We start from the raw sequence: 25,583 nt of genomic DNA on the forward strand, positions 1-25,583 counted from the left end.
TACAGGCGACATCCCAAAAGGAAGTTTATTGATAAGGGGAGGGGAGAACCACAAGGGACACCAAAGATCGGGTGGATAGTTTTTGCAGGAGCGTGGCCAGAGCAAAGAACCTCTTTGTCTTCCTCGAATCCGCCAGCTCCCGGGGTCACCTCACTGGCAAAAGGGGGAGCCCGTGCCACCCCACCAGCGGGGAGGGCAAGGGCAGATCCCTTCTCCCCAGTTGACCTGCCAGCTGCCCCCACCAAACCTATGAGCAAGGAGGGGCGGTCGCTCCTGCTTCCTCGCGCCCCACCGCGGTTACGTCCTTTCCGCATTCACGACTGCCAAGTGTTCAGAATCCCTCTCGCATTCTAGTCCAGTATGCTGCAAAAGGGTCGCTTCCTTCCGAAGCTGCTGAACGCCAAGACAAACTTTTGGTGGCAAAAGAAGAAGAAAAATCACCGGTTAGTTCACCGGGGCTTGTACGAAGATCGCGGAAATCGGGTTACGCCGCAGCTCCCTCTGCCACACTTGGCCGGGAGCGGGGAGAGAACCTCTGTGAAAGTTCAGCAGAAACACCATTTATTCCTTCGGTTCTGTTATGAGTCGATACAGAGGTGGGGGGGACGGGACGCAGACTACTTGGCATTCAAGCCACACCGCCGGGTGCACAGAAGCTCTCAGGACCTCCCGGCTCGGCAACAAAAGCCGCCGTTGCCCGGGGTTTAGCGCCGAAGTTCGTGTTCGTTCTTAAGCAATACAACTGAATAAATATTGTCCTCAGGAGTGCCAATTGGAACTGAGCTGAGGGCGAAGGCTACACCCGGTGCCCTTCCAACTGAGGTCCTCTGGCAAGGCGGAGGGTCTCCTGAAGCAAAGCCCTTTAGTCGTACAATGGTGCCCACTGAGCTAAGAGCGGGGAGGGGAGGCAAGGGAGAAATAGAGACAGACTCCCAGACTGACTGACCAATGGGTTTCTCCGGCCCAGTCGCTGGCAGAGGATGCTCCCATAACCCCTTGCTTCAATTTTTTTTTATTTTTCAGCTATTAGGAGTAAAGACCAGGGCTAGAAAGAAAACCTCGCTCAGAAAGGAAGGCTTGGTCCGCCCATACCAGCCATGGCAGCCAAACGTGAACCAAGGATTCAGCCAATCTGGACACTGCTTCTGCGCACGTGGCCCCAAGGCACTGGCCACAAGAACGGCGCTGCCCCAGCGTCCCTGGTGTCCCACCGTTCAATGTAAAAACCGAAAAAACAAAACAAACAGGGAGTAACAAGACTAAGGAAGGAAGAAGAGCTGGTCTCCGCTGGCGCTCTCGCTTCGTTGGGAGCCGAAGGGGCGGGACAGCTACCGATCCATTTCGTCCAACAGCGGGGTGGCGTCTCCAGCGACGGACATGGGGGTGCTCTCGATCATGGGGCTGGGAGACGGGCGCGGAGTCAACCGCTGCTTCTGTTTCCGCCGCTCAGCCTCCTTCTCCTGCAGCCATTGTTCGGCCATCTTGCCCCAGTCGATGGCTGTGTGAGCGCTGGATCTGGACAGAGACAGGGGTGTTAATGCCGTGACACGGGCCATTCTCTCTGGCCGTCTCTCGAGAAGCACTATAAAACTTCCTCTTTCCAAAACAGGGACTGGTCCTGGTGCACGGAGCCCCTGCTTCTAAAAACTGCTTGCAGCCCGGATGTTCCTAATTGCTACTTGAAATTGGAAAACGGTTATGTCGGTTGCTCAGCCTGGCCTCAGAATTCAGACTGGTTTTTTTTTTAAATGTCCAGGTTTACTCTAGAGCAGGGGTGGGCAATTATTTTTTCCATGGGGCCGCATAAGAAACAGAAAATATTGTGGAGGGATGTGGCCCCCGGGCCGTATAATGCCCAGGTCTGCTCTAGAGCTAGGCTACAAAGTCTCAGGTCATGAACAAAGGCGGGTCGGAGAGAGAGTTTCTGGGTATCCCTCTCATCATTGAGAAATCACAACCGGCATCCCTACATATCTGGAGTGGGCAGAGGTGTATGGGGGGGGGGGATGGCGCCCAGGGCAACACCTGCTCTGGGTGCGCCCCCCCCCCAGCCTGAAGGAGCAGCCTGACGGGACTGGGTCGAGGAGTGGCCTGCGGTAGCCTCCCAGGCCTGCTCCTCCTGCCACAGGCCCAATGGGTGCCCCCATGTGACCCAATGGGAGACCCCCCCATGTTCCTCTGGCAGATACACCACAGGAGGTGGTAAAGGGTAAAAACAACAGCGTGTTTTCGGGCACCTTCAAGGCCAATATGTGGCAGAAGTTTTCCTCTGCCCTGCATCGGTCCCTTGATGATGTTTCTGCCTTATCTTGCCATCCTGGCGCCAGAGGGGGCTTCTCAGCCTTTGGTTATGCCTCTCCCTTGGATCTCCTCTACTCTCAGCCAGGGCTAACTGTGATCCGGGCAGACAAGTGCAAGCCACCAACCACAGCCGTCTCCCAGTCCAAGCAGCCTTAGTGGGACTTCTATAGGGCCTGTTTGATTTAAGAGAGGAACATTTTTCCGGTTTGTGGTCAGGAAGACACATTGTGGCTGGTACTACCTGCGGAACAGAGTTTCCTCTTGTGGGAGAAAGAGGGCATGCCTCTTCTAACAGGGTTTCTGTCAACAGCTGCCCACCTGAACCAGGACTGCATCAGTCCTGCCCAGCTTTCCGGGCTGCCTGGCCGTGTTCCGACTAGCATTTTCTCCTGCCCAGTCGCCTCCATCCATGCTTGCCCAACACTGCCCACTGCAGCCCGGAAACCCCACAATATTGCAGTGATTCTGGCCTTGAAAGCCTTTGACAATACATGAAAGCTTTCCGTTGATTAAACGAACCGATTAATCAAGTGCACATTGCGGTCCATCCCAAATTTCCGCCTCCCCCCACCCCATGCCCTCTTCCCTTTGCCATGAACGACGCAGCTTATACTCACTTGGGTTGCTGTCTTTGCCCAGAACTGGACGAAGGCTGAGATGGCGGCTGGGACTGGGTGGATTGTGGTGTAGTGTTGGCCTGAAGCTGATGATACTGAGGGGTTGTGATTGGCTGGCTGGGTGTTGTGTACGAGTAGCTGGGAGTCAGCAGGGGGGTAGCCACTGGCTGCTGAGCCGGAGTTGTGAAGACCTGCGAGGGAGAGGGAGGCAACGAGAGGTCAGTTGAAGGCAGGTCTCAGGAACATCAAAATGCTAACTGTGACTCAGTGGAAGGCCTGCAGAATGTGGCACTACAAGGGTGAGTGGAAGGCAGGTAGAGCAGCAGTGGCGTAGTGGTTAAGAGCAGGTGTACTCTAATCTGGAGGAACCAGGTTTGATTCCCCGCTTTGCCACTTGAGCTGTGGGGGCTTATCTGGGGAATTCAGATTAGCCTGTGCACTCCAACACACGCCAGTTGGGTGACCTTGGGCTAGTCACAGTTCTTCTGAGCTCTCTCAGCCCCACCTACCTCACAGGGTGTTTTTTGTGAGGGGGGAAGGGAAAGGAGTTTGTAAGCCCCTTTGAGTCTCCTACGGGAGAGAATGGGGGGATATAAATCCAACTCTTCTTCTTGTCTCTGTGGCTTTCCTGAGCAAAACACTACAGGACACGGACCTTCGCTGTATCCCCGTTAAAGGCTAAGGAGAAAACATGCACACTTGGGATTGGGGTACTGCTACTGTTATATCTTCAGTGCTAACAGAGCCCAGAATTTATTCTGGTTTGGACAGTGAAAAGATCACTGCAGTGAAAGTAACCATGCCAGGCGGAAATCAGTCCCCCTCTGCAGAACGTAGAACTCAGCTTCTTTCACGTAAAATGAAACCACTTCTTTCACGTAAAATGAAACCACTCGGTAAAATGAAACCAACCTCCACTCGGGCCAGGACCTTTACAGCTTTGGCCCCTGCCTGGTGGAACACTCTTCCTCCAGCGGTCCAGGCCCTGCGGGACCTTGGTGAGTTCCGCAGGGCCTGTAAGACGGAGTTGTTCCGCAGGGCTTTTGGGGTATCCAGCCGCTGAAAGTGCCCCCCCTCCCTCCTTTTCATCTTATAGGTAGGGTCCATTCCATCTGTAGGACCCACTCTTTTTCTTCCCCCTCGGGAGGGTCTAAGAGGGACTTTGTGGGCATTGCTGTATCATGTATTAATTTGCTGCATTTTAAATATGTTATTTAGTGATTAATTTATCATTGTTTCATGTTTATTGTATTTTAATTTTAGGGTTGTCCTGGCCGCCTGTGAGCCCCTTGAATAAAGCGGGATATAAATTTGAAAAATAAATAATAATAAAATAAAAGACAAGTTTCTAGGTCTCACTACTGTGAAAATCTCCTTGGAAGCACAAAAGGAACACTCTGGGCAAATCTGCAGAAGCACAGCCGGAGGCTGAAGAGTTCCAATAGTCGGGGTGGGGGCAGAGGTTGAGAGAGACTTCAGTGCCCTAATTGGAGTCTCTGCCTCTTGACAACCGCACCAAAAACACATTAGGCAATATGAGGGGATGTGCAGAGTTGTTTGGTCTGCATATTTTACATACGTCACGAAGCCCCAACTTTTTTACTGTCAGAATTCCAGCCTCGTTTCCCCTTTAAAAGAGGGCAAAGTGAGCAAAGACTGCCTTTCCTAACGCTCTGGGGATTACTTGCTCTGCAAAAAAAAATCTGCTGTAAGTTGAATCATCATGCAAAATGCTCAGATGCGAGAAGTATCCTTCTGTGACTGCTGGTAAGGAAGAGCAATGAATTCTCCATCACTGGCAGAAGGTATCCACATGCAGGCTGCACTTACATGCTCTGCAAAGAGGAGTTGGAGTTCTATCCCCCCATTTCTCTTCTGCAAGGAGACTCAAAGGGGCTTACAAACTCTTTTCCCCCTCACAACAAACACCCTGTGATGTAGGTGGGGCTGAGAGAGCTCCAAAGAACTGTGACTAGCCCAAGGTCACCCAGCTGGTGTGTGTTGGAGTGGACAAGCTAATCTAGTTCCCCAGATAAGCCTCCACAGCTCAAGTGGCAGAGCGGGGAATCAAACCCGGTTCTCCAGATTAGAGTGCACCTGCTCTTAACCACTATACCACACTGGCTCTTCCAAAGAGGACACGAGTCTTCCATCTCCATCTGGAGGTGGGTCACCTGTCCATTCCACCTGCTCTGCAGTGAGGCGCTTGCTATATGCTAAGATCTACACAGAAGTTCTAGCTTTTTTGTAACTCTGAAGACTTCTGAAAAAGTGTAATACTACATGAAATGAATCTGCACTGGGTAGCTCGTAAAAACCTCTGCTGTTATCTAACATTGAGCTTCTGCCAAATCGTTAAAACCTCTGCTGTTATTTAACGTTGAGCTTTTGCCAAAACCTTTGCTGCTATCTGGCTTTGGGCTTCTGTTGACAACAAGTTTCAAATCGTTTAGGTGCTGCAACCCTTCGGGTGTAAGACTTTTACAATATTGCTTTGTATATAAAGCTGCTCGTGTCTCCTTATTGTGGTTGGGTTAGGGTTATCTTTATAAATGTCATAAACGTAAAACAAACATACAGGCACTAATTACTTTAGCCATCAAAGTTACAGTTATTTGTTCGGATTTATGTCCTTTTATTACTGTAATCCTCAAACATTTGGATGGGGATTTTGAATGGCCATTCCACCAAACGTTCATAGTTAAGATCACTGGGAAAGGTCTGAAAAGAAAAAGGTAGGAAAGGAAACAGTGAAACTGGTTGTGGTGGGCTTTCCGGGCTGTGTGGCCATGTAACAGACTTCCCTCTGAGATACACCTCTGAAGATGCCAGCCACAGATGCAGGCGAAACGTTAGGAACAAGATTCACCAGACCACGGCCACACAGCCCGGAAAACCCACCACAACCAGTTGAATCCAGTCGTGAAACCCTTCGACAATACATTGAAACAGTGAAAGATGATAAGCGATTTTATGTAATTCTTCTCATCTTCCCCCAGTTTTAAGAGGCTTATGAGGGACACAAGAATGTTCCAGCCACAAGAGCCCTCGATAATGTTGAGTCTGAGGGTCCTTTTGGAATTCAAATAATAAGGACTGAGTCCAATAAAAAAACAGTAGGAAGTTCCACACCACGAATGGCCAGTGACAGAGGCAGTGACTTCCAAATGGTGGCTCCCAGCAGTCATAAATGTGATGCCTCCCGAACCATCTCCGGCTCCAAGAAAGACAAGAAAATCAGGATTGGCTTCTGTGAGGTGAAGAAGACGACACTGGGGCAGGCAGCTCGGCAGAATGCATTCAGCTCCGCCAAGACCTCTGTTTCTGTATGGGACTTTCTGCCCCCAATGGATAGGAGGAGGAATGATGTCTGAATTGTATATGGAATCCCTGAGAGGGACCCAACCTGGACAGCATGTGTGCTGGTGATAAGGTACACTATTATAACGGCAGATGGATCTTCTTGGCCCATGACTCCTCCGGCTCCTGTGGGTTTTACCGCTTATTCCACCAAAGAAGCTGCTGCTACTTCACCTTTTTCTACTGCTGCTCCTCTTGAGGAAATGCATATGGCAACTGCCTGAATATCTGCCTTCCCTTTTGTGAGGCATTACAAGTTGAATACCTATGCCTCCACTGAAAGTGCTTTCGGCAGATACTTACTTCAACAGGCTGTACCACAATAGTTCATTGATGCCCCTCCTGACCAGGATAGCTAAGCTTTGCAATAACTCTCTAACAGATACCTGCCTCTAGTGATGGAGAATGAAACAATGAATTCCCTCAAGAGGGTTTCTTCTCATCTCATATTCTACTTGCACGGGACAAAACTTAACCCGCAGCAGTGAAATCTGAAGAACACCTGGTAACTGAAGGGAACTTTTATAGTCTAAAACAAATCTGGTTCTCCAAAATATTCTTCTCAAACCTCTTTTTATTGCCAAGGACTACTGAGTACCCAGATTCACAGATGGACTCTTCTCAATTCTCTCTGATTTCTTTCTTATGAAGGCAGTCACAGTTGACTTTCTCTTACACCATTCGGGCTACTACCACTGAAGTTTTCCAGTGTTGTATGCCTTGAAGCTTGTAAGTCATAGTCTGAGCATCTGACTCCAGAGGGAGACAGAAGACCTTGAACATTTTTAATTTGCCTACGCCTTGCAGGAGGAGATGTAACCCTTCAAGGACACCTTCCAGGAGATGTACTCCTTCAAGGATACCTTCCAGCTCAGTGATGGGAATAAATCCTTGTGAAGAATCCAATGTTGCGTCCAGTCCTCAATTAGGAAATCCAAGCTGGGATCCAGTTTTATCTCCTGAGACATACCTCACAGTTTTCAAGCTTAGCTTCATAGCAGTGAAGGCTTTGACCAACATTTTAATGGGCACTTGAAAATTCACTTAAACCCACTCCTCAGCTGGTCCAGCCCCTCTCATATCAATCCACTCTATTGTGCCACAGCCCAATCCTTCTTAGCATTGTCTAACCCAGGGGTAAGGAACCTTTAACACTCAAAGAGCCATTTGGACCCGTTTTCCACGGGAAAAGAAAACACTTGGAGCCACAAATAATTTTTGACATTTAAAATAAAGATAACACTGGATATATTGGGTTTTTTTTTACCTTTTACTCCACTCATTCTGAGAAGCGCATGGATGCACCCACCCTGCTGCCTGCAGGGCAGGCAGGGATGGGGCCAGCGGCTCGGCCTTGCTGGCCGCCGGGAAAGCGCCCACCCCGCTCGAACAAGGCAGACGAGAGGGGAAGCCCGCGGCGCTGCCCAGCCATCCGCGGGCAACTGGTGAGCCCGCCCTGCTGCCTACAGGGCGGGCAAGGATGAAGCAGGCGGTTCAGCTCATGGAGCCACAGTGCAAGGGTAGAAGAGCCGCATGCGGCTCTCGAGCCACAGGTTCCCTACCCCTGGTCTAACCTATCCCTCTCACTGTTTTGTGGCCAATTAAAGAAAACCGATAAAGAAGCAGCATGTTGTAGTGGTTAAGTCACTGAACTAGTACCTGGGAAACCCAGGTTCAAATCTCCACTTGTGCCTTTTCAGCTTGCTGAGTGACCTTGGCCCAGTCACACCCTCTCAGCCCTGGCCCTGGCTAGCATTTGGATGGGAGACCTCCATGGAATGCTGGCGCAGAGGCAGGCAATGGCAAATCACCTCCAAATGCTCCTTGCCTTGAAAATCCTGCAAGGTTGCTGTAAGTCAGTTGTGACTTGACGGCAAGAAAACCTACATACCCACTTAGTTTGAATCAAAAAGAACACTCTGGATTCTACCGCTGGGATCAATAGATGTTTTCAGGCAATGGGGCCCAGTCAGCTCCAGGTAGCGTCCAGTTGATAGGTACAAGGCTCAAAGAGGACAAGAGGTGCCTTCAGCTCTGCCAGGTTCTTGTTGGTGGGGCTGTGTTTGCAGGGAGGAGGGGGGACCTTCGCTCTCAGTCCTCTGCCAGGTGATTAGCAAGCTCAGCCCTCAAGGCCCACGTGTAAGCTCAGCAATTTTTTTCTCCTGCTAAGCCCTCTCCCTGCCTGGAAGCTTAGCTGGGCTCTCCCCCTACTCAGTAGCTCAAACAGCATTCCAAGGGGTGGGGCAGGGGGGCAGACCCACAAACCTCCTGACAGCTCCCCTTTCATTTACGCCAACAGCTTGCAAAGGGTCAAGTGGGACAAGTGGAACAAAGTGGGTGGATAGACAGGGACTGACTGGAGCAAAGTAGGATGGAAAAAAAGTACAGTGGAAAACCCGTGGTTTCTTCTCCAGAGAACACTGCAAAGCTGACAGGAGCCAGAGGCTTTGAGAAGAGGAGCTACACTCTTTCTTGACTGGTTGGGTGATCAATAGCTAGCTGGCTAGAACAGTTTTCATGGGGAGAGGTGCTCTATCCCAGGTTGGCAGATGTGAGGGACAAATGACGGTTCCTCAACTTCTTGGGGCTCTAACGGTTTCCCATTAAAAAGCTCAGCTTCCCACCCAAATTTTGGGTCCTTTGTTTCCTGGTGATGCCAAATATCCAAAGGCTCAGATCAGAAAGAGAACCACAGTGACGGGGTTGCCAGCTCTGGGCTGGGAAATAGCTGGAGATTTGCAGGAGGGAGATTGCAGAAAACAGGATCTCAGCAGGTAACAATGCCACCAAATCCACCCTCCAAAGCAGTTGTTTTGTTTAGGGCAGGGGTCTGCAAACTCTGGCTGTCCAGATGTTCATGGATGCAATTCCCATCAGCCCCTGCCAACATGGCCAATGCGCAGCGCTGATGGGAATTGTAGTCCACAAACATCTGGAGAGCCAGAGTTTGCAGACCCTGGAGATCAATTTAACAGCAGGGGTTCTCCAGGCGCCACCTGGAGGTTGGCAACCCTAGTGGCAGGACCAGCGATAACCCAGCCCTCAAGTCTGAGTCAGGGCATGTGTTGGTGGAAGAGACCAGTTGGGAGATACCATGCAGCTTTAGTCATCGGCACCCCCCGCATCCAGCTACCTACGTGGTACGTGCTGCTCCCGCCTCCGCTGCCTCCATAGCCATATTGACTAGAGGCCCACTGGGCAGGTGTGGCGTTGGCATTCTGCCCCTGACCGGTCACGGCGGCGATGGCGCTAAACATCTGGGAGGTCATGTTCTGCGGCAGGGCGTTCACAGCTCGGGTCAGATCTGCAAAAGAGAAATGCGCAGGGGGCATGCTAGCAGCAACAGTGAACGGACGAACGCTTGCACAGGAGAGTGGGGTGGAAGATCCAACTCACCTGCTAGGTTTATATTGGCAGGAGTAGCGTTGATGGAGGCTGGAGTTCTGGTCCGGCTGCTACTGCTGGGGGTGATCCCTGAGTGGGGGACAGAGACGAGACCCGAAGTTAGTTCTGCCAACTGGCATTATGCAAAAGGCCTCTGGCTGAAAAACGCCACCTTCGGCAAATTCTTAAAACAGACACTAGGAGACTTACAATATTAAAAGAGGACAGCACCCTTTTACAAGCTAAGAAGAGAGACGGCATCTAAGGAGCAAGGCTTGGAAGTGGCCAAACCAGACAGAGAAAGCCAAGCCAGCAAATTTGCATGCACTCTTTCTTCTCCTCTCTTGTTTTGCTAAACTCATTCTACAATTTTACTTTAAAAACGTAGCCATGTACCTTAAACGCACACAAGCACAATTAAGCAAATACAAAAAGAGCAAGATGAATGCTGATTTACATAATTCCCTGCAATTATGGCTCTCAGTTGTTTATGACAGAATGTAAAGTACACAATTTTTAAGAAAAAGAAACAGAAGGATAATGCTGGATGAGAAAAGGGATATGACTGGATGCTTCTGCAGTTATTAACTTAATGAAAAGTGATAGCACACCTGCACACGCAAAAGGAAACCACTCCTCTAGGGGGAGACATGTGACTATCTGTTTGTGGGTCTCAATACCATGATTCCAGACCACCTTCTCCCTCGGTTCAGAGTGTTCTGGTGTTGAAAGAAGCTAATTTGGCGGAGGTTAATTTGTCCCAGATGAACTTTTTATGTGACTTTTGGCTAAGAATTTAGTTAATAACCTTCACAGTATGTTGGAAAATGGAAATGCTAACTTTGGCAGGGTTTTAAAACAGTGGCCCAGTTACATTCCGGCAGGAACATAGAGATCAACAAGATTTTGATGGAGTAAGCTTTCAAGAGTCAAAGCTCTCTTCGTCAGATACCCTTGGAAATGAAGCACTGGTCATGAAAGAACTTTAAAATACGTCTTTGCAACCCTAAGAAGAAGAAGAGGAGTTGGATTTATATCCCCCCTTTCTCTCCTGTAAGGAGACTCAAAGGGGCTTACAATCTCCTGGGGGGGGGTGGGGGGGGGGGGGGGTGGGGGGGGGGGGGGGTGGGGGGGGGGGGGGGTGGGGGGGGGGGGGGGTGGGGGGGGGGGGGGGTGGGGGGGGGGGGGGGTGGGGGGGGGGGGGGGTGGGGGGGGGGGGGGGTGGGGGGGGGGGGGGGTGGGGGGGGGGGGGGGTGGGGGGGGGGGGGGGTGGGGGGGGGGGGGGGTGGGGGGGGGGGGGGGTGGGGGGGGGGGGGGGTGGGGGGGGGGGGGGGTGGGGGGGGGGGGGGGTGGGGGGGGGGGGGGGTGGGGGGGGGGGGGGGTGGGGGGGGGGGGGGGTGGGGGGGGGGGGGGGTGGGGGGGGGGGGGGGTGGGGGGGGGGGGGGGTGGGGGGGGGGGGGGGTGGGGGGGGGGGGGGGTGGGGGGGGGGGGGGGTGGGGGGGGGGGGGGGTGGGGGGGGGGGGGGGTGGGGGGGGGGGGGGGTGGGGGGGGGGGGGGGTGGGGGGGGGGGGGGGTGGGGGGGGGGGGGGGTGGGGGGGGGGGGGGGTGGGGGGGGGGGGGGGTGGGGGGGGGGGGGGGTGGGGGGGGGGGGGGGTGGGGGGGGGGGGGGGTGGGGGGGGGGGGGGGTGGGGGGGGGGGGGGGTGGGGGGGGGGGGGGGTGGGGGGGGGGGGGGGTGGGGGGGGGGGGGGGTGGGGGGGGGGGGGGGTGGGGGGGGGGGGGGGTGGGGGGGGGGGGGGGTGGGGGGGGGGGGGGGTGGGGGGGGGGGGGGGTGGGGGGGGGGGGGGGTGGGGGGGGGGGGGGGTGGGGGGGGGGGGGGGTGGGGGGGGGGGGGGGTGGGGGGGGGGGGGGGTGGGGGGGGGGGGGGGTGGGGGGGGGGGGGGGTGGGGGGGGGGGGGGGTGGGGGGGGGGGGGGGTGGGGGGGGGGGGGGGTGGGGGGGGGGGGGGGTGGGGGGGGGGGGGGGTGGGGGGGGGGGGGGGTGGGGGGGGGGGGGGGTGGGGGGGGGGGGGGGTGGGGGGGGGGGGGGGTGGGGGGGGGGGGGGGTGGGGGGGGGGGGGGGTGGGGGGGGGGGGGGGTGGGGGGGGGGGGGGGTGGGGGGGGGGGGGGGTGGGGGGGGGGGGGGGTGGGGGGGGGGGGGGGTGGGGGGGGGGGGGGGTGGGGGGGGGGGGGGGTGGGGGGGGGGGGGGGTGGGGGGGGGGGGGGGTGGGGGGGGGGGGGGGTGGGGGGGGGGGGGGGTGGGGGGGGGGGGGGGTGGGGGGGGGGGGGGGTGGGGGGGGGGGGGGGTGGGGGGGGGGGGGGGTGGGGGGGGGGGGGGGTGGGGGGGGGGGGGGGTGGGGGGGGGGGGGGGTGGGGGGGGGGGGGGGTGGGGGGGGGGGGGGGTGGGGGGGGGGGGGGGTGGGGGGGGGGGGGGGTGGGGGGGGGGGGGGGTGGGGGGGGGGGGGGGTGGGGGGGGGGGGGGGTGGGGGGGGGGGGGGGTGGGGGGGGGGGGGGGTGGGGGGGGGGGGGGGTGGGGGGGGGGGGGGGTGGGGGGGGGGGGGGGTGGGGGGGGGGGGGGGTGGGGGGGGGGGGGGGTGGGGGGGGGGGGGGGTGGGGGGGGGGGGGGGTGGGGGGGGGGGGGGGTGGGGGGGGGGGGGGGTGGGGGGGGGGGGGGGTGGGGGGGGGGGGGGGTGGGGGGGGGGGGGGGTGGGGGGGGGGGGGGGTGGGGGGGGGGGGGGGTGGGGGGGGGGGGGGGTGGGGGGGGGGGGGGGTGGGGGGGGGGGGGGGTGGGGGGGGGGGGGGGTGGGGGGGGGGGGGGGTGGGGGGGGGGGGGGGTGGGGGGGGGGGGGGGTGGGGGGGGGGGGGGGTGGGGGGGGGGGGGGGTGGGGGGGGGGGGGGGTGGGGGGGGGGGGGGGTGGGGGGGGGGGGGGGTGGGGGGGGGGGGGGGTGGGGGGGGGGGGGGGTGGGGGGGGGGGGGGGTGGGGGGGGGGGGGGGTGGGGGGGGGGGGGGGTGGGGGGGGGGGGGGGTGGGGGGGGGGGGGGGTGGGGGGGGGGGGGGGTGGGGGGGGGGGGGGGTGGGGGGGGGGGGGGGTGGGGGGGGGGGGGGGTGGGGGGGGGGGGGGGTGGGGGGGGGGGGGGGTGGGGGGGGGGGGGGGTGGGGGGGGGGGGGGGTGGGGGGGGGGGGGGGTGGGGGGGGGGGGGGGTGGGGGGGGGGGGGGGTGGGGGGGGGGGGGGGTGGGGGGGGGGGGGGGTGGGGGGGGGGGGGGGTGGGGGGGGGGGGGGGTGGGGGGGGGGGGGGGTGGGGGGGGGGGGGGGTGGGGGGGGGGGGGGGTGGGGGGGGGGGGGGGTGGGGGGGGGGGGGGGTGGGGGGGGGGGGGGGTGGGGGGGGGGGGGGGTGGGGGGGGGGGGGGGTGGGGGGGGGGGGGGGTGGGGGGGGGGGGGGGTGGGGGGGGGGGGGGGTGGGGGGGGGGGGGGGTGGGGGGGGGGGGGGGTGGGGGGGGGGGGGGGTGGGGGGGGGGGGGGGTGGGGGGGGGGGGGGGTGGGGGGGGGGGGGGGTGGGGGGGGGGGGGGGTGGGGGGGGGGGGGGGTGGGGGGGGGGGGGGGTGGGGGGGGGGGGGGGTGGGGGGGGGGGGGGGTGGGGGGGGGGGGGGGTGGGGGGGGGGGGGGGTGGGGGGGGGGGGGGGTGGGGGGGGGGGGGGGTGGGGGGGGGGGGGGGTGGGGGGGGGGGGGGGTGGGGGGGGGGGGGGGTGGGGGGGGGGGGGGGTGGGGGGGGGGGGGGGTGGGGGGGGGGGGGGGTGGGGGGGGGGGGGGGTGGGGGGGGGGGGGGGTGGGGGGGGGGGGGGGTGGGGGGGGGGGGGGGTGGGGGGGGGGGGGGGTGGGGGGGGGGGGGGGTGGGGGGGGGGGGGGGTGGGGGGGGGGGGGGGTGGGGGGGGGGGGGGGTGGGGGGGGGGGGGGGTGGGGGGGGGGGGGGGTGGGGGGGGGGGGGGGTGGGGGGGGGGGGGGGTGGGGGGGGGGGGGGGTGGGGGGGGGGGGGGGTGGGGGGGGGGGGGGGTGGGGGGGGGGGGGGGTGGGGGGGGGGGGGGGTGGGGGGGGGGGGGGGTGGGGGGGGGGGGGGGTGGGGGGGGGGGGGGGTGGGGGGGGGGGGGGGTGGGGGGGGGGGGGGGTGGGGGGGGGGGGGGGTGGGGGGGGGGGGGGGTGGGGGGGGGGGGGGGTGGGGGGGGGGGGGGGTGGGGGGGGGGGGGGGTGGGGGGGGGGGGGGGTGGGGGGGGGGGGGGGTGGGGGGGGGGGGGGGTGGGGGGGGGGGGGGGTGGGGGGGGGGGGGGGTGGGGGGGGGGGGGGGTGGGGGGGGGGGGGGGTGGGGGGGGGGGGGGGTGGGGGGGGGGGGGGGTGGGGGGGGGGGGGGGTGGGGGGGGGGGGGGGTGGGGGGGGGGGGGGGTGGGGGGGGGGGGGGGTGGGGGGGGGGGGGGGTGGGGGGGGGGGGGGGTGGGGGGGGGGGGGGGTGGGGGGGGGGGGGGGTGGGGGGGGGGGGGGGTGGGGGGGGGGGGGGGTGGGGGGGGGGGGGGGTGGGGGGGGGGGGGGGTGGGGGGGGGGGGGGGTGGGGGGGGGGGGGGGTGGGGGGGGGGGGGGGTGGGGGGGGGGGGGGGTGGGGGGGGGGGGGGGTGGGGGGGGGGGGGGGTGGGGGGGGGGGGGGGTGGGGGGGGGGGGGGGTGGGGGGGGGGGGGGGTGGGGGGGGGGGGGGGTGGGGGGGGGGGGGGGTGGGGGGGGGGGGGGGTGGGGGGGGGGGGGGGTGGGGGGGGGGGGGGGTGGGGGGGGGGGGGGGTGGGGGGGGGGGGGGGTGGGGGGGGGGGGGGGTGGGGGGGGGGGGGGGTGGGGGGGGGGGGGGGTGGGGGGGGGGGGGGGTGGGGGGGGGGGGGGGTGGGGGGGGGGGGGGGTGGGGGGGGGGGGGGGTGGGGGGGGGGGGGGGTGGGGGGGGGGGGGGGTGGGGGGGGGGGGGGGTGGGGGGGGGGGGGGGTGGGGGGGGGGGGGGGTGGGGGGGGGGGGGGGTGGGGGGGGGGGGGGGTGGGGGGGGGGGGGGGTGGGGGGGGGGGGGGGTGGGGGGGGGGGGGGGTGGGGGGGGGGGGGGGTGGGGGGGGGGGGGGGTGGGGGGGGGGGGGGGTGGGGGGGGGGGGGGGTGGGGGGGGGGGGGGGTGGGGGGGGGGGGGGGTGGGGGGGGGGGGGGGTGGGGGGGGGGGGGGGTGGGGGGGGGGGGGGGTGGGGGGGGGGGGGGGTGGGGGGGGGGGGGGGTGGGGGGGGGGGGGGGTGGGGGGGGGGGGGGGTGGGGGGGGGGGGGGGTGGGGGGGGGGGGGGGTGGGGGGGGGGGGGGGTGGGGGGGGGGGGGGGTGGGGGGGGGGGGGGGTGGGGGGGGGGGGGGGTGGGGGGGGGGGGGGGTGGGGGGGGGGGGGGGTGGGGGGGGGGGGGGGTGGGGGGGGGGGGGGGTGGGGGGGGGGGGGGGTGGGGGGGGGGGGGGGTGGGGGGGGGGGGGGGTGGGGGGGGGGGGGGGTGGGGGGGGGGGGGGGTGGGGGGGGGGGGGGGTGGGGGGGGGGGGGGGTGGGGGGGGGGGGGGGTGGGGGGGGGGGGGGGTGGGGGGGGGGGGGGGTGGGGGGGGGGGGGGGTGGGGGGGGGGGGGGGTGGGGGGGGGGGGGGGTGGGGGGGGGGGGGGGTGGGGGGGGGGGGGGGTGGGGGCCGGGGGGGTTTGGGGGGGGGGGGGGTGGGGGGGGGGGGGGGTTGGGGGGGGGGCAGGGTGGGGGGGGGGGGGGGTGGGGGGGGGGGGTGGGGGGGGGGGGGGGGGGTGGGGGGGGGGGGGGGGGGGGGGGGGGGGGGTGGGGGGTGGGGTGGGGGGGGGGGGGGGGGGTGGGGGGGGGGGGGTGTGGGGGGGGGGGGGGGGGGGGGGGGGTGGGGGGGGGGGGGTGGCGGGGGGGGGGGGGGTGGGGGGGAGGGGGGGGGGGGGGGGGGGGGGGGGGGGGGGGGGGGGGTGGGGGGGGAGAGGGTGGGTGGGGGGGGGGGGGGTTATAGTATATCCAATGAACAATTTATGGATAAGGATATATATTAGCCTCTAATGCATACTAGGAATTTTCTCTGCATAATTTTCTGATTCACATTATTCAATCCAAAGTATGTTTTATACAAAATATTCTTTACATACAGGCACACTGGAACATTACAATGGCTTGTCCCCTGACGGACTGAGAAAGAGTTGCACTTTTTCCTAGCAATTTGGTAGCCCGAACCAGCTTATACAAGAAAGTATCACAAAATTAAATATAACCTATGAAGTTAGCATTAGTAAGTGAATCAGCACGATCAACCTTATTACTTGCACAGAGGAAATAACGGAAATTCCTGCAAGATTAGAAATGTCTACTAATGCTGTATTTCTGCACGCTACACTCTCCACTTCTGGAAGAGATTGTGAGCTGCAAAGTGAGGCTTAATAGCTTTTCTTAGTAGAGTACATTTTGTTCCATGGCAACAAGAGGGAATACAGGAAATGCGGCTCTGAGCGAGTCAAGAGAAGCGACTTCCTCTCCTTCCTCCCCAACTCTGGTTTCTTTTCATTTTGGCTGTAAATACATCTCAAGATGTATGATTCTGCAAGGCTACGGTGCCACTTCTGGTTTGTTGATTGCCCCAAATATAATGTCAAAGACTGCACAGACATAGGACTGAGAAAAGGCAGTATATATATATAGAGGCCTCTGATTGACCAGGAAGTTTCAATACACACATACAGCACACCACCACCCACCCGGAGGCTGGCTCTGGCTAGGCTTCGCGAGCAACACACCGTACGCTGAGCCCGGAAAAGCTGTCCCGTTGACAGTACAAGCACCGCCAGAGGCCCGTCTCGTCGTCCCCATCGCTTCGGTCGTAGCTTCCCAAATGTCGTCGGTGAGCTATTCCTGTCACGTTGCACATGATCAGCTTCCCTGAATGAAGGCAGAGAGAATTAGAAGTAAGCACAGTGTGGAAAAAGCTCTCTGAGAAGGATACGCAGTTTGTGTAGCTGGGCTGGTGAGAACCACATAGGTGACGCGGGGATTCGGTAACATGTGTTTATAGCAACACAGGGCAATGGAAGAGTCAAACATTAGGAAATACTGTCTGGCCCCAATTCCTCTCGCCAATATGAAAAGGCCTACCTATGTAGAATGTGTCGGGTGTCTCCTTCGTCAACATGTTGAAGACCTCTTCAGAATTTGGGGACCGGTATGGGCTCCTTAGGTCCTTGTAGCGGCAGCTTAGTTCAGCACGGATGTCGTACAAGGTGATGTGTTTGTCTCCATAACCCTGTGAGAAAGCCACAGTGAAACAACCCTGCAGGCAATCTGGCAAAGCCAGGATGTAAAACAACTCAAAGGTAATTTCAAGTGACCTGTCTCTCCAGCTCTTCAGCAAAGGCGTCAAGATCCAGGTCCTTCAGACGTTCCGGGTTTTCCAGAATCTCCTCCAGGGCACCAGCAGGGTTGGCATTCTCTGGCCGTAATTGCCACCTTAAGGCCAAGATAGCCATTTTCCTGGGTCTATTCAGAGGTTTCTGGCAGAACCCTTGAGCCATCCAGCACTCCGGCCGGTAACCGGGCGGGTTGCAGGTAAGGGTGGAAACAGTTGGACTTGCAAAACCATACAGCGCAAACAAAGGAACAGTTGCTAGTTTGATCTGCTATTCTGTTAGCAAAGTTTGGGCTTTCACTAAAGTCTCCTGAGGAAACAGAACAGTCATGAGATAAGATGAATCGTGGGTCCTCTTATGGACCTGTGACCAACTCATAGAACAAAAGGAATCAAATAGCGAAGACCGCCCAGGGATCTGTGGTATTAAATAAGTTTGTAAGTGGTTCTGAATTGAATGTGAGCAGTGGAGAGATCAGGTTTGTGGACAGCTTCGAATTATTCAGGATGCTGAGAATGAAAGCTGCTTTGTGATGAGTTTGGAGAATCTCTCCGAACTGGATGAGCAGGCAACAGAGTGGTGAGCCTGAATGTAAGTACAAAGTGATTCACTCTGTGGCAGACAGAAGTCCTGATTTTGCATACAATGATGAGGTCTGCGCTGGAAAAGAGATTTGGGGGTTACAGTGGACAGCTCAATTAAAATGTCAACTAACTCTGAGAGATGGTGGTGAAAATAGCAAATTCCATACCAGGATTACTAGGAAATCTTAAAAACAACATGGCCAGTGTTGTTATGCTCTATACAGATACCGTGGCTAAATTTGGAATACTGTGTATGGTTCTGATTGCCATATCTTAAACACAGTATCACTGCGTGGGAAAAGAAACAGAAGAAAGCAACAACAAAAAATAAAAGTGTTGGAGAATTTCACTGTGTGGAGCTTTTCAATCTAGAAAAGACAATGGAGGGGGACATGACAGATTTATCGAATTATGAGCAACATGGGAACTGTGGAGAGAGAACTTTTTCTCCTACAATCAAAATACTAGAACTTGCGGACACTTAATGAAGTATGACAGGTAGTTCTTAAGAGTGGGAAGTAGAAGTGGCGTAGTGGTTCAGAGCAGGTGTACTCTAATCTGGAGGAACTGGGTTTGATTCCCCACTCTGCCGCCTGAGCTGTGGAGGCTTATCTGGGGAATTCAGATTAGCCTGTACACTCCTGCACACGCCAGCTGGGTGACCTTGGGCTAGTCACAGTTTTTCTGAGCTCCCTCAGCCCCACCTATCTCACATGCTGTTTGCTGGGAGTGGGGAGGGGAAAGGAGATTGTCAGCCTTTTTGAGTCTCCTATAGAAGAGAAAGGGCTGGGGGGGGGGGATCTTCTTCTTTTTAGAAAGCAGAGTTGGTTCATGGCACTCAGTTCCGAAAGACCACCACTAGCTTACATGGCTTTAAAAAGGGGAACAGGAAAATTTAGGGAGGATGGTATAATGGCTATTAGCTGTAACGGCTCAATGGAAGTTCCATGTCCCAAGGCAGAGCATCTCTGGACACCTGTTGCAGAGTAACAGAGGTTTTAGCCTTTGTGCCCCTGCTTATCAGCCTTTGGGGGGGGGGGGGCGGCGCATTTTGTTGGTCACAGAGTGGAAAACAAGATGTTGGCTAAAAACAACCACTGGTCTGACCAGTAGGGCTCTTCCTCTTATCTTACTGTTCTTTTGACTTAAACATCTTGAACAAATGTGTCGGGCTCTTCTGAGATCATGTGAGCAGGAGAAGCTGCCACGTTGCCAGACCAGCTGCCCTCCATTACCAGTTCGTTCCTTTGCACAGTTTAGATGTTGTTAGAGGAAGGTAAGTTCTGGCATTGGCTCCTCCCCTAGTAGGGAAGTTTGATTATCTCTAAGCATTAGCCTACAGCCCGACACCAACCTGTCTCCCAGCGATGCTGTGTCTATCTTGATGAACCCAGCACAGTTAATGAAGACCTTTGGTCCCATGTGGCACATGGTGACTAACTGTGTTCGGTTCTCCAGCCGCGTATTGTTCTGCTTCAGGATCTGCGCAGGGGGCGTGGGAGAGAGGCAGAGAGAGAGACAGAGAGAGACAGCATTCAGAAGATACCAACTTCTCTGGCCACTGGAAAGACAAGACACACTGACTAGATGGCGCTGGTAACTTGATTCTGCTGGCAGAATACAATAATTATTCTGGCAGTTGTGGGTTTTCTGAGCTGTGTGGCCGTGGTCTGGTGGATCTTGTTCCTAACGTTTTGCCTGCATCTGTGGCTGACATCTTCAAAGTAGATGTGCAACAGCGTGTACAGATGTCCCTCTATGATACACCTTTGAAGATGCCAGCCACAGATGCAGGCAAAACATTAACAAGACCTACCAGACCACGGCCACGCAGCCCAGAAAACCCACCAGAACCAGTTGAATCCAGCCATGAAAGCCTTCGACAATACACAGTAATTCTTGCTTTTCTTATTGTGGAAAGAATCTGTACTCAGACTTGCAAAGATACTGGGTGGGTGGGTAAGGGAGGTATGGGCTCAAGGGGATGGAGACACAAGAGAAAACTGCTTGGGATAAAGGGGCCGGGGTGGGGGGTCCCCCCCCCCCCCCCCCGAATCATGACTTAATTACTAGGCATCCAGCACATAAACAAAAGCAGGGTGAACCAGGATAGACAACAGTCAGTTGGGCAACCAGCTACTCCAGTTTTGCAAAATAACAATAGGGTGGAATTCAAGGCTCTGAGCACGCTCAGTTCATAAGCTGCTGGCAAGGAGCCGCCTCCGCCTTCTGGAGGTGGCCACTAGCAGCTTCTCCCCTTGCCTCTGGCTGAGGATGGCGACACGTGGAAGAGGTTTACCTTCAGCAGGTGAGTGCCCTTGCGCGGCCCCAGGCCACAGACGTACTGCAGGAGGGCCTGGCTGTGCGGATGGGCAATGGCACGGTTGACATCCACGCCGACTTCGTTCACGCGGTTGATGAACTCGCAGTACAAGGAATTCAGCAGGTCCTCTTTCACAACATGCTCCTGGCCACGTACAGAACAGCGGTTATGTACTGAGCTGCGCAAGGCAGGCTGTGCTGCTCAGGAGTAGCCCCTTCCGACTGGCCCCACACAGGGCCAAAGTTCCTTTAGGAACCCGTTCCAACACACAGGCACTGCCCCCATCCCCAGGAATGTAAAAGGTTGCAAGGCAGCGGAAAGGGCAAGCCCTGAGCTAGAAAGAGCTTAGGTCCCTTCCGCACATTCATAATGAGGCACTTTCAATCCACTTTCACAATCATTTGCAAGGGGATTTTGCTATTCCGCACAGTAAAATCCAGCTGTAAAGTGAATTTAAAGTGGATTGAAAGTGCATTATTCTGCATGTGCAGAAGGGGGCCTCAGAGCTGGAGGATGTCATATGGGAGGTGGGAATACTCTGGTCCTTCATTTGCACTGTCCCAAAATGCACCTAAACTGCACTTAGATCCACAGTTTTTCTTGCTGCCATAGAATTCAGAACTTGACCATAGATCCTGAGATATAGTTTAGAGAAAATAAATAATCCTTCTCCTCCCCCCCCAACCTCTGTCCCCCCCCCCCAACCCAAAATACCCCCTCTGCATCAAGGTAATCCAAATTCGGGCCTCAAAGAAATTGCTTTCCACATCTTATAGGAACTTTCTTTTGTCATCAAATCACAGCTGACTTATGGTAAACTTAGAGCAATGATGGCAAACCTATGGTACTCCAGATGTTCATGGACTACAACCATGAACATCTGGAGTGCCATAGGTTCGCCACCACTGACTTAGAGGGTTTTCAAGGCAAGAAATGTTCGGAGGTGGTTTACCTATCTCTGTGTCATGACCCTGGTATTTGCTTGAGGTCGCCCATCAAAATACTTGCCACGACACTGCATAGCTTCTGAGACATCCAGGGATAGGCCTTATAGGAACTACCCAACATAATAGGAACTACCCAATGTAATCTATATATTATGATGTTTTTAAAATGTTTTATTATTGATGGACACCGCCCTGAGCCTTTGGGGAGGGCGGTATATAAATATAATAAATAAATAAATAAATAAATAAATAAAATACTGTATGTATAAAGGATAAAACAGCTTTTCTTCTCAGCCGAGCAAGATTACCTGCAGAGGGTGGAGCTTGAGGCACAGGATGTCCTCGTCCGAGCTGCACACCTGGGCAAACTCAACCAGTGGATCCTGTATGCGTCGAGCAAGGGAGACGGCCTGGCGCAGGACAGGGGGGTAGTCCCGGAATTCATTCTGCAGGAGGCCAAAAATGGGGTCAGCTTGGGAGTTACCTCCCTTGGCACTGTTGCCTTCCACTTCCCTTCTGGCAGATGCCCAGACTCGGTTTGTTCTTCCTGAATGAACTGCTAGAGGTACACACGGAGCACCCACTGAGCCCCCTCCCACCAGGCCCACTCTCAAGAGATTAAAGAATGCTCAAAACATTGAATAATTCAAGGATGGGTGACGGGCTCAAGCTAGCTTTGCAAGATAAATGAGACAGCCACAGCATGTAGCAACTCCCCTCTGCTAACCGGCTATTGTGGGTTTTCCAGGCTGCGTGGCCGTGTTCTGGTGGGTTTTAGCTCCTAATGTTTTGCCCACATCTGTGGCTGGCATCTTCAAAGGCAAGTTACAGAAAGATGTGTTTCTCTCCATGACACAGTGTGGAGTGATCGGTATTATTGGGTAGGACAAGACAGATACCCAACTGCAGAAATTACTGTGCCACGGAGAGAAGCGCATCTTACGGTGACATGCCTCTGAGGATGCCAGCCACAGATGCAGGCACAACGTTAGGAACTAAAACTACTAGGCTACGGCCACACAGTCCGGAAAACCCACAACAGGTCAGTTGATTTTGGCTTTGATATTTCACTTGCTAAGACAGTGGTTCTCAACCTGTGGGTCGGGACCCCTTTGGGGTTCGAACGACTCTTTTATAGGGGTTGCCTAAGACTCTCTGCATCAGTGTTCTCCATCTGTAAAATGGATAAATGTTAGGGTTGGGGTCACCACAACATGAAGAACTGTATTAAAGGGTCGCGGCATTAGGAAGGTTGCGAACCACTGTGCTAAGGTAAAGTTGGATCCTGCAGAGGTTAATCCCACCTGGACCCTGGAAGGGGGAGGGAGGAAGAGATGATTGCAGGCAGCGTGGGCACATCATCAATTGGCTACCTCAGACTTCTTGCTGTTCATGTACAGCGTAGCCAGTTCGTTGTCCACCAGCTCCACCCCAATGGAGGACAGCTGCTGCCCCTGCTCCAGTTCGTGGACAATGCGCTTCACGTCCTCCATCAGCATCTGGGCATCCCTGAAAATAGCAGGGGATGGGGGGGTGGGGGGGAGAACAGGGCACAGTTGGGAAAACGCCACTGAACAATGAATCCTCTACAACTTGCTACCAGTACAGGGCAGTGGGATATTTGGTGCCTCTTCACCCAGACGGCATGCATGATATCAATGCTCAGGGTGGCTACTCAAAACACAAAGATTTGCATCGTTTGGCTTGACTTTGTAGCCAGCAAAGCAAAAGCTTTCTTACTTCCTGTTCCACAAAGTGAATGAGTTACTTTGTCTTTCCTCTCTATGCTATTATGCAGTTGTCTAGGGGGTGACGGTTATAACCACCGCATGGGACCTATTTTGCATCCCAGGATAAGATGCAGTCGGGTACCCTTTTGAAAGAGTCCAATATTTCCTGTGTCAGGTTGGATTGGAAATATCTGACAACATGGAAGGCTTTCCTCATTCTGATATTTTTCTCCTGACAATGATCAGAAATATCCAGAATCGTGTTGGGAAGCCTTTCATAGCTCACAGCTGTTCTGGGGTACAATGGCCATATAAACAGCATGGGGTACACCTGGCCTGTGGAGCTGGAAAGCCTTCCCAATGAAAGTAATGATCCTTTGAAGACTCAAAGGCAGGTGGGCCACCGAATGTCTGACAGCCAAGGGCCCCTTCTTCCTCCTCCCCGTCCCCTCTAGCCTCCAGAAGGCTCCCCATTGCTCCTAGATATGACCTTGGGAGAAATGATAACCCTTATGCATAACCCAAAAAGCGAATTCTCCTCCATTTTGGTTGGCCTTTTTTTCTTTGCTGCCTTGGTATTAGGACATTTGCAAAGGTGCCAAAGATTCTCATTGTCCCCCCACAAAATTATCCTTTTGAACAGGAAAAGTTGGGAGGAATGATACAGGAAGTGTTTTCCAGATATTCCCAGAATGACTTTCTGGAAAGATAACAATATTCCTAATATTTAAGGAAAACGATAATAGTGACCTTTCCTGTTGAAGAATTAAAATGATCATTTTGCAAGGGCCCACGGTGAATCTTGACTGTTTCCTATAGCGTGCTGTACTGCACACTATAAAAGAGATTTGGGGGACATAAAGAATTAAAACTGGGGGATAAAGAATTAAAATTATAATTTTGCAAGGGCCCCCAGTGAATCCCAAAGATTCTACATGCTCAGCTTGAGGTGAGTGAATTCAATGCCTGTTTTTCCAAGTGTGACAGCCAAGCAGAGGCAAGGTGGGGCGGGGCGGGATGGTGCCAGGGGCAACACCTGCTCCAGGCACACACACACCCCGCCTCACTTACCTTAGCCGGCGAGAGCCTGCTGCAGGCAGCTCCTCGGCCTGGCCCCACCAGGCTGCTCCTTCAGCCATCAGAGCCTCCGCCGGCTGAAGCGTGTGCCCATCGGTGGCCCAACCAGGCTGCTCCTTCGGCCAGCGGAGGCTTTGCCAGCTCCACCCCAATGGGGAGCCAAGGGGAGGGGTTTGTGGGGCGATCCTCCGAGCCCACATGTCCCCGTGAGCGCTCTGCCTCTGCAGCCAAGCGCAACATGCACAGCACACTGTGAGGCAAAGCACACTTCAGAAGGGTCATTATCAGAGGAGACAGCAGCCAAGATGGAGCAGAGCGACCCAAGCCCCGCCTCTCTCACCTGTTCTCTCCTGCAATCGTCACCACATGGGGCTTCTTGCTAAGCAGGAACTTCTTCAGTGATTCGATATCCTGGGCCTAGAACAGAAGAAAGGCTCCTTTTACAGACAGCATGCCCAAGAGAACACTGGCCCTTCCTGCCAAAGTTTCTCTTTCTTGAAACAAAGAAGAAGAAGAAGAGTTTGGATTTATATCCCCCCTTTCTCTCCTGCAGGAGACTCAAAGGGGCTTACAATCTCCTTGCCCTTCCCCCCCCCCACAACAAACACCCTGTGAGGTAGGTGGGGCTGAGAGAGCTCCGAGAAGCTGTGACTAGCCCAAGGTAACCCAGCTGGCGTGTGTGGGAGTGTACAGGCTAATCTGAATTCCCCAGATAAGCCTCCACAGCTCAGGCGGCAGAGCTGGGAATCAAACCCGGTTCCTCCAGATTAGATACACGAGCTCTTAACCTCCTACGCCACTGCTGCTCCGTTCCTCTACCCATTCACCACTGGATGTGAGATCTATAAAGACGAATGACTTTCAGAAGGAAGAAGAGGAGGAGGACTGCCCTCTAAGAAGGAAGTCTTAAGCAAAGAGGAAGGAGGACCTTGTTGTGAACACACTCTGTGTTGGCCCCCATTAGTGCCTCTGCTTTGGTGGGAGGTGCTTTAGGTGGCACAGCAGCCAATGATGTTTGGACAGGAATAGTCAAGGGAGGTACCTCTTAGAGAAGGACAGCCACTGGCCTCTAGAGGAGCATTCATTGGCTGGTTAGTCAAGGGGAGGGGGCGTGGCTCAGTGGTCGAGCATCTGCCCGGCATGCAAAAGGTCCCTGGTTCAATTCCTGGCATCTCTGCTTAAAAGGATCAGGCGGCAGGCGATAAGAAAGATGACTGCCTGAGATCCTGGAAAGCTGCTGTTAGTCTTAGATAACACTGACTTGGACAGACCAAGGCACTGATTCTGTACAAGGCAGCTTTCGGTGCTCACAAGCAGTCTCTCCACTGAGTCAGAATTGTCCTTCCACCACTGGCCTGGGAACAGGAGGCACCTTGCAGGATGGTGTTGCTTGAACCTGTGTGGTTGTCTTGTAGGCAAGGAAGCTGAGGAAAGGAGCAACCTTAAGCTAAGCCAGGATGGGGTGAGAAGAGGTGAAAGAGAAAAAAATACTGGAAGCAAGAGGGAGAGTGTCTTTTACATGAAATACACCTCTTGTTTCCCCATGGAGGCAGGGCTTAAAATTCTAACTGAGCTTGGCTCTACCTCCTACTGCAGGTGTACGCCCCTCCTGGTTGTCCTACGTGAGCGAGTTGCTTAATGCTAAACTATTTTGCCTGTTAAACTGGCCCTTCCAGTGGAGAGTCCCAGGGGTCTAACCACTACTGTTTTTCCTATCTGGGCTTCTACTGGTGTGAGCAACTAAAGGAACCCATTGCCGTCTCAGCTACATCTGCAAGGCCCTTCACAGAGCC

The 25,583-nt window shown here is 57.9% G+C and overlaps 1 protein-coding gene across 1 annotated transcript in view; it reads right to left on the reverse strand.

The window, feature by feature from the left end:
• The window catches only part of SUPT6H (SPT6 homolog, histone chaperone and transcription elongation factor), a 50,354-nt gene continuing 24,771 nt past the window's right edge, over nucleotides 1–25,583 (reverse strand). The window contains 14 exon segments of the mRNA XM_048518592.1: nucleotides 1–1,515; nucleotides 2,919–3,109; nucleotides 9,416–9,582; nucleotides 9,675–9,795; nucleotides 16,529–16,665; nucleotides 16,879–17,026; nucleotides 17,112–17,261; nucleotides 17,263–17,438; nucleotides 17,942–18,001; nucleotides 19,054–19,195; nucleotides 20,013–20,180; nucleotides 21,292–21,429; nucleotides 22,357–22,492; nucleotides 24,131–24,207. Of these exon segments, the coding sequence (XP_048374549.1) occupies nucleotides 1,329–1,515; nucleotides 2,919–3,109; nucleotides 9,416–9,582; nucleotides 9,675–9,795; nucleotides 16,529–16,665; nucleotides 16,879–17,026; nucleotides 17,112–17,261; nucleotides 17,263–17,438; nucleotides 17,942–18,001; nucleotides 19,054–19,195; nucleotides 20,013–20,180; nucleotides 21,292–21,429; nucleotides 22,357–22,492; nucleotides 24,131–24,207 (1,998 nt within the window). The 3' untranslated portion in view covers nucleotides 1–1,328.

The sequence above is a fragment of the Sphaerodactylus townsendi genome, linkage group LG16 (genome assembly GCF_021028975.2).
Source record: "Sphaerodactylus townsendi isolate TG3544 linkage group LG16, MPM_Stown_v2.3, whole genome shotgun sequence".
NCBI classification, from domain to species: Eukaryota; Metazoa; Chordata; class Lepidosauria; order Squamata; family Sphaerodactylidae; genus Sphaerodactylus; species Sphaerodactylus townsendi.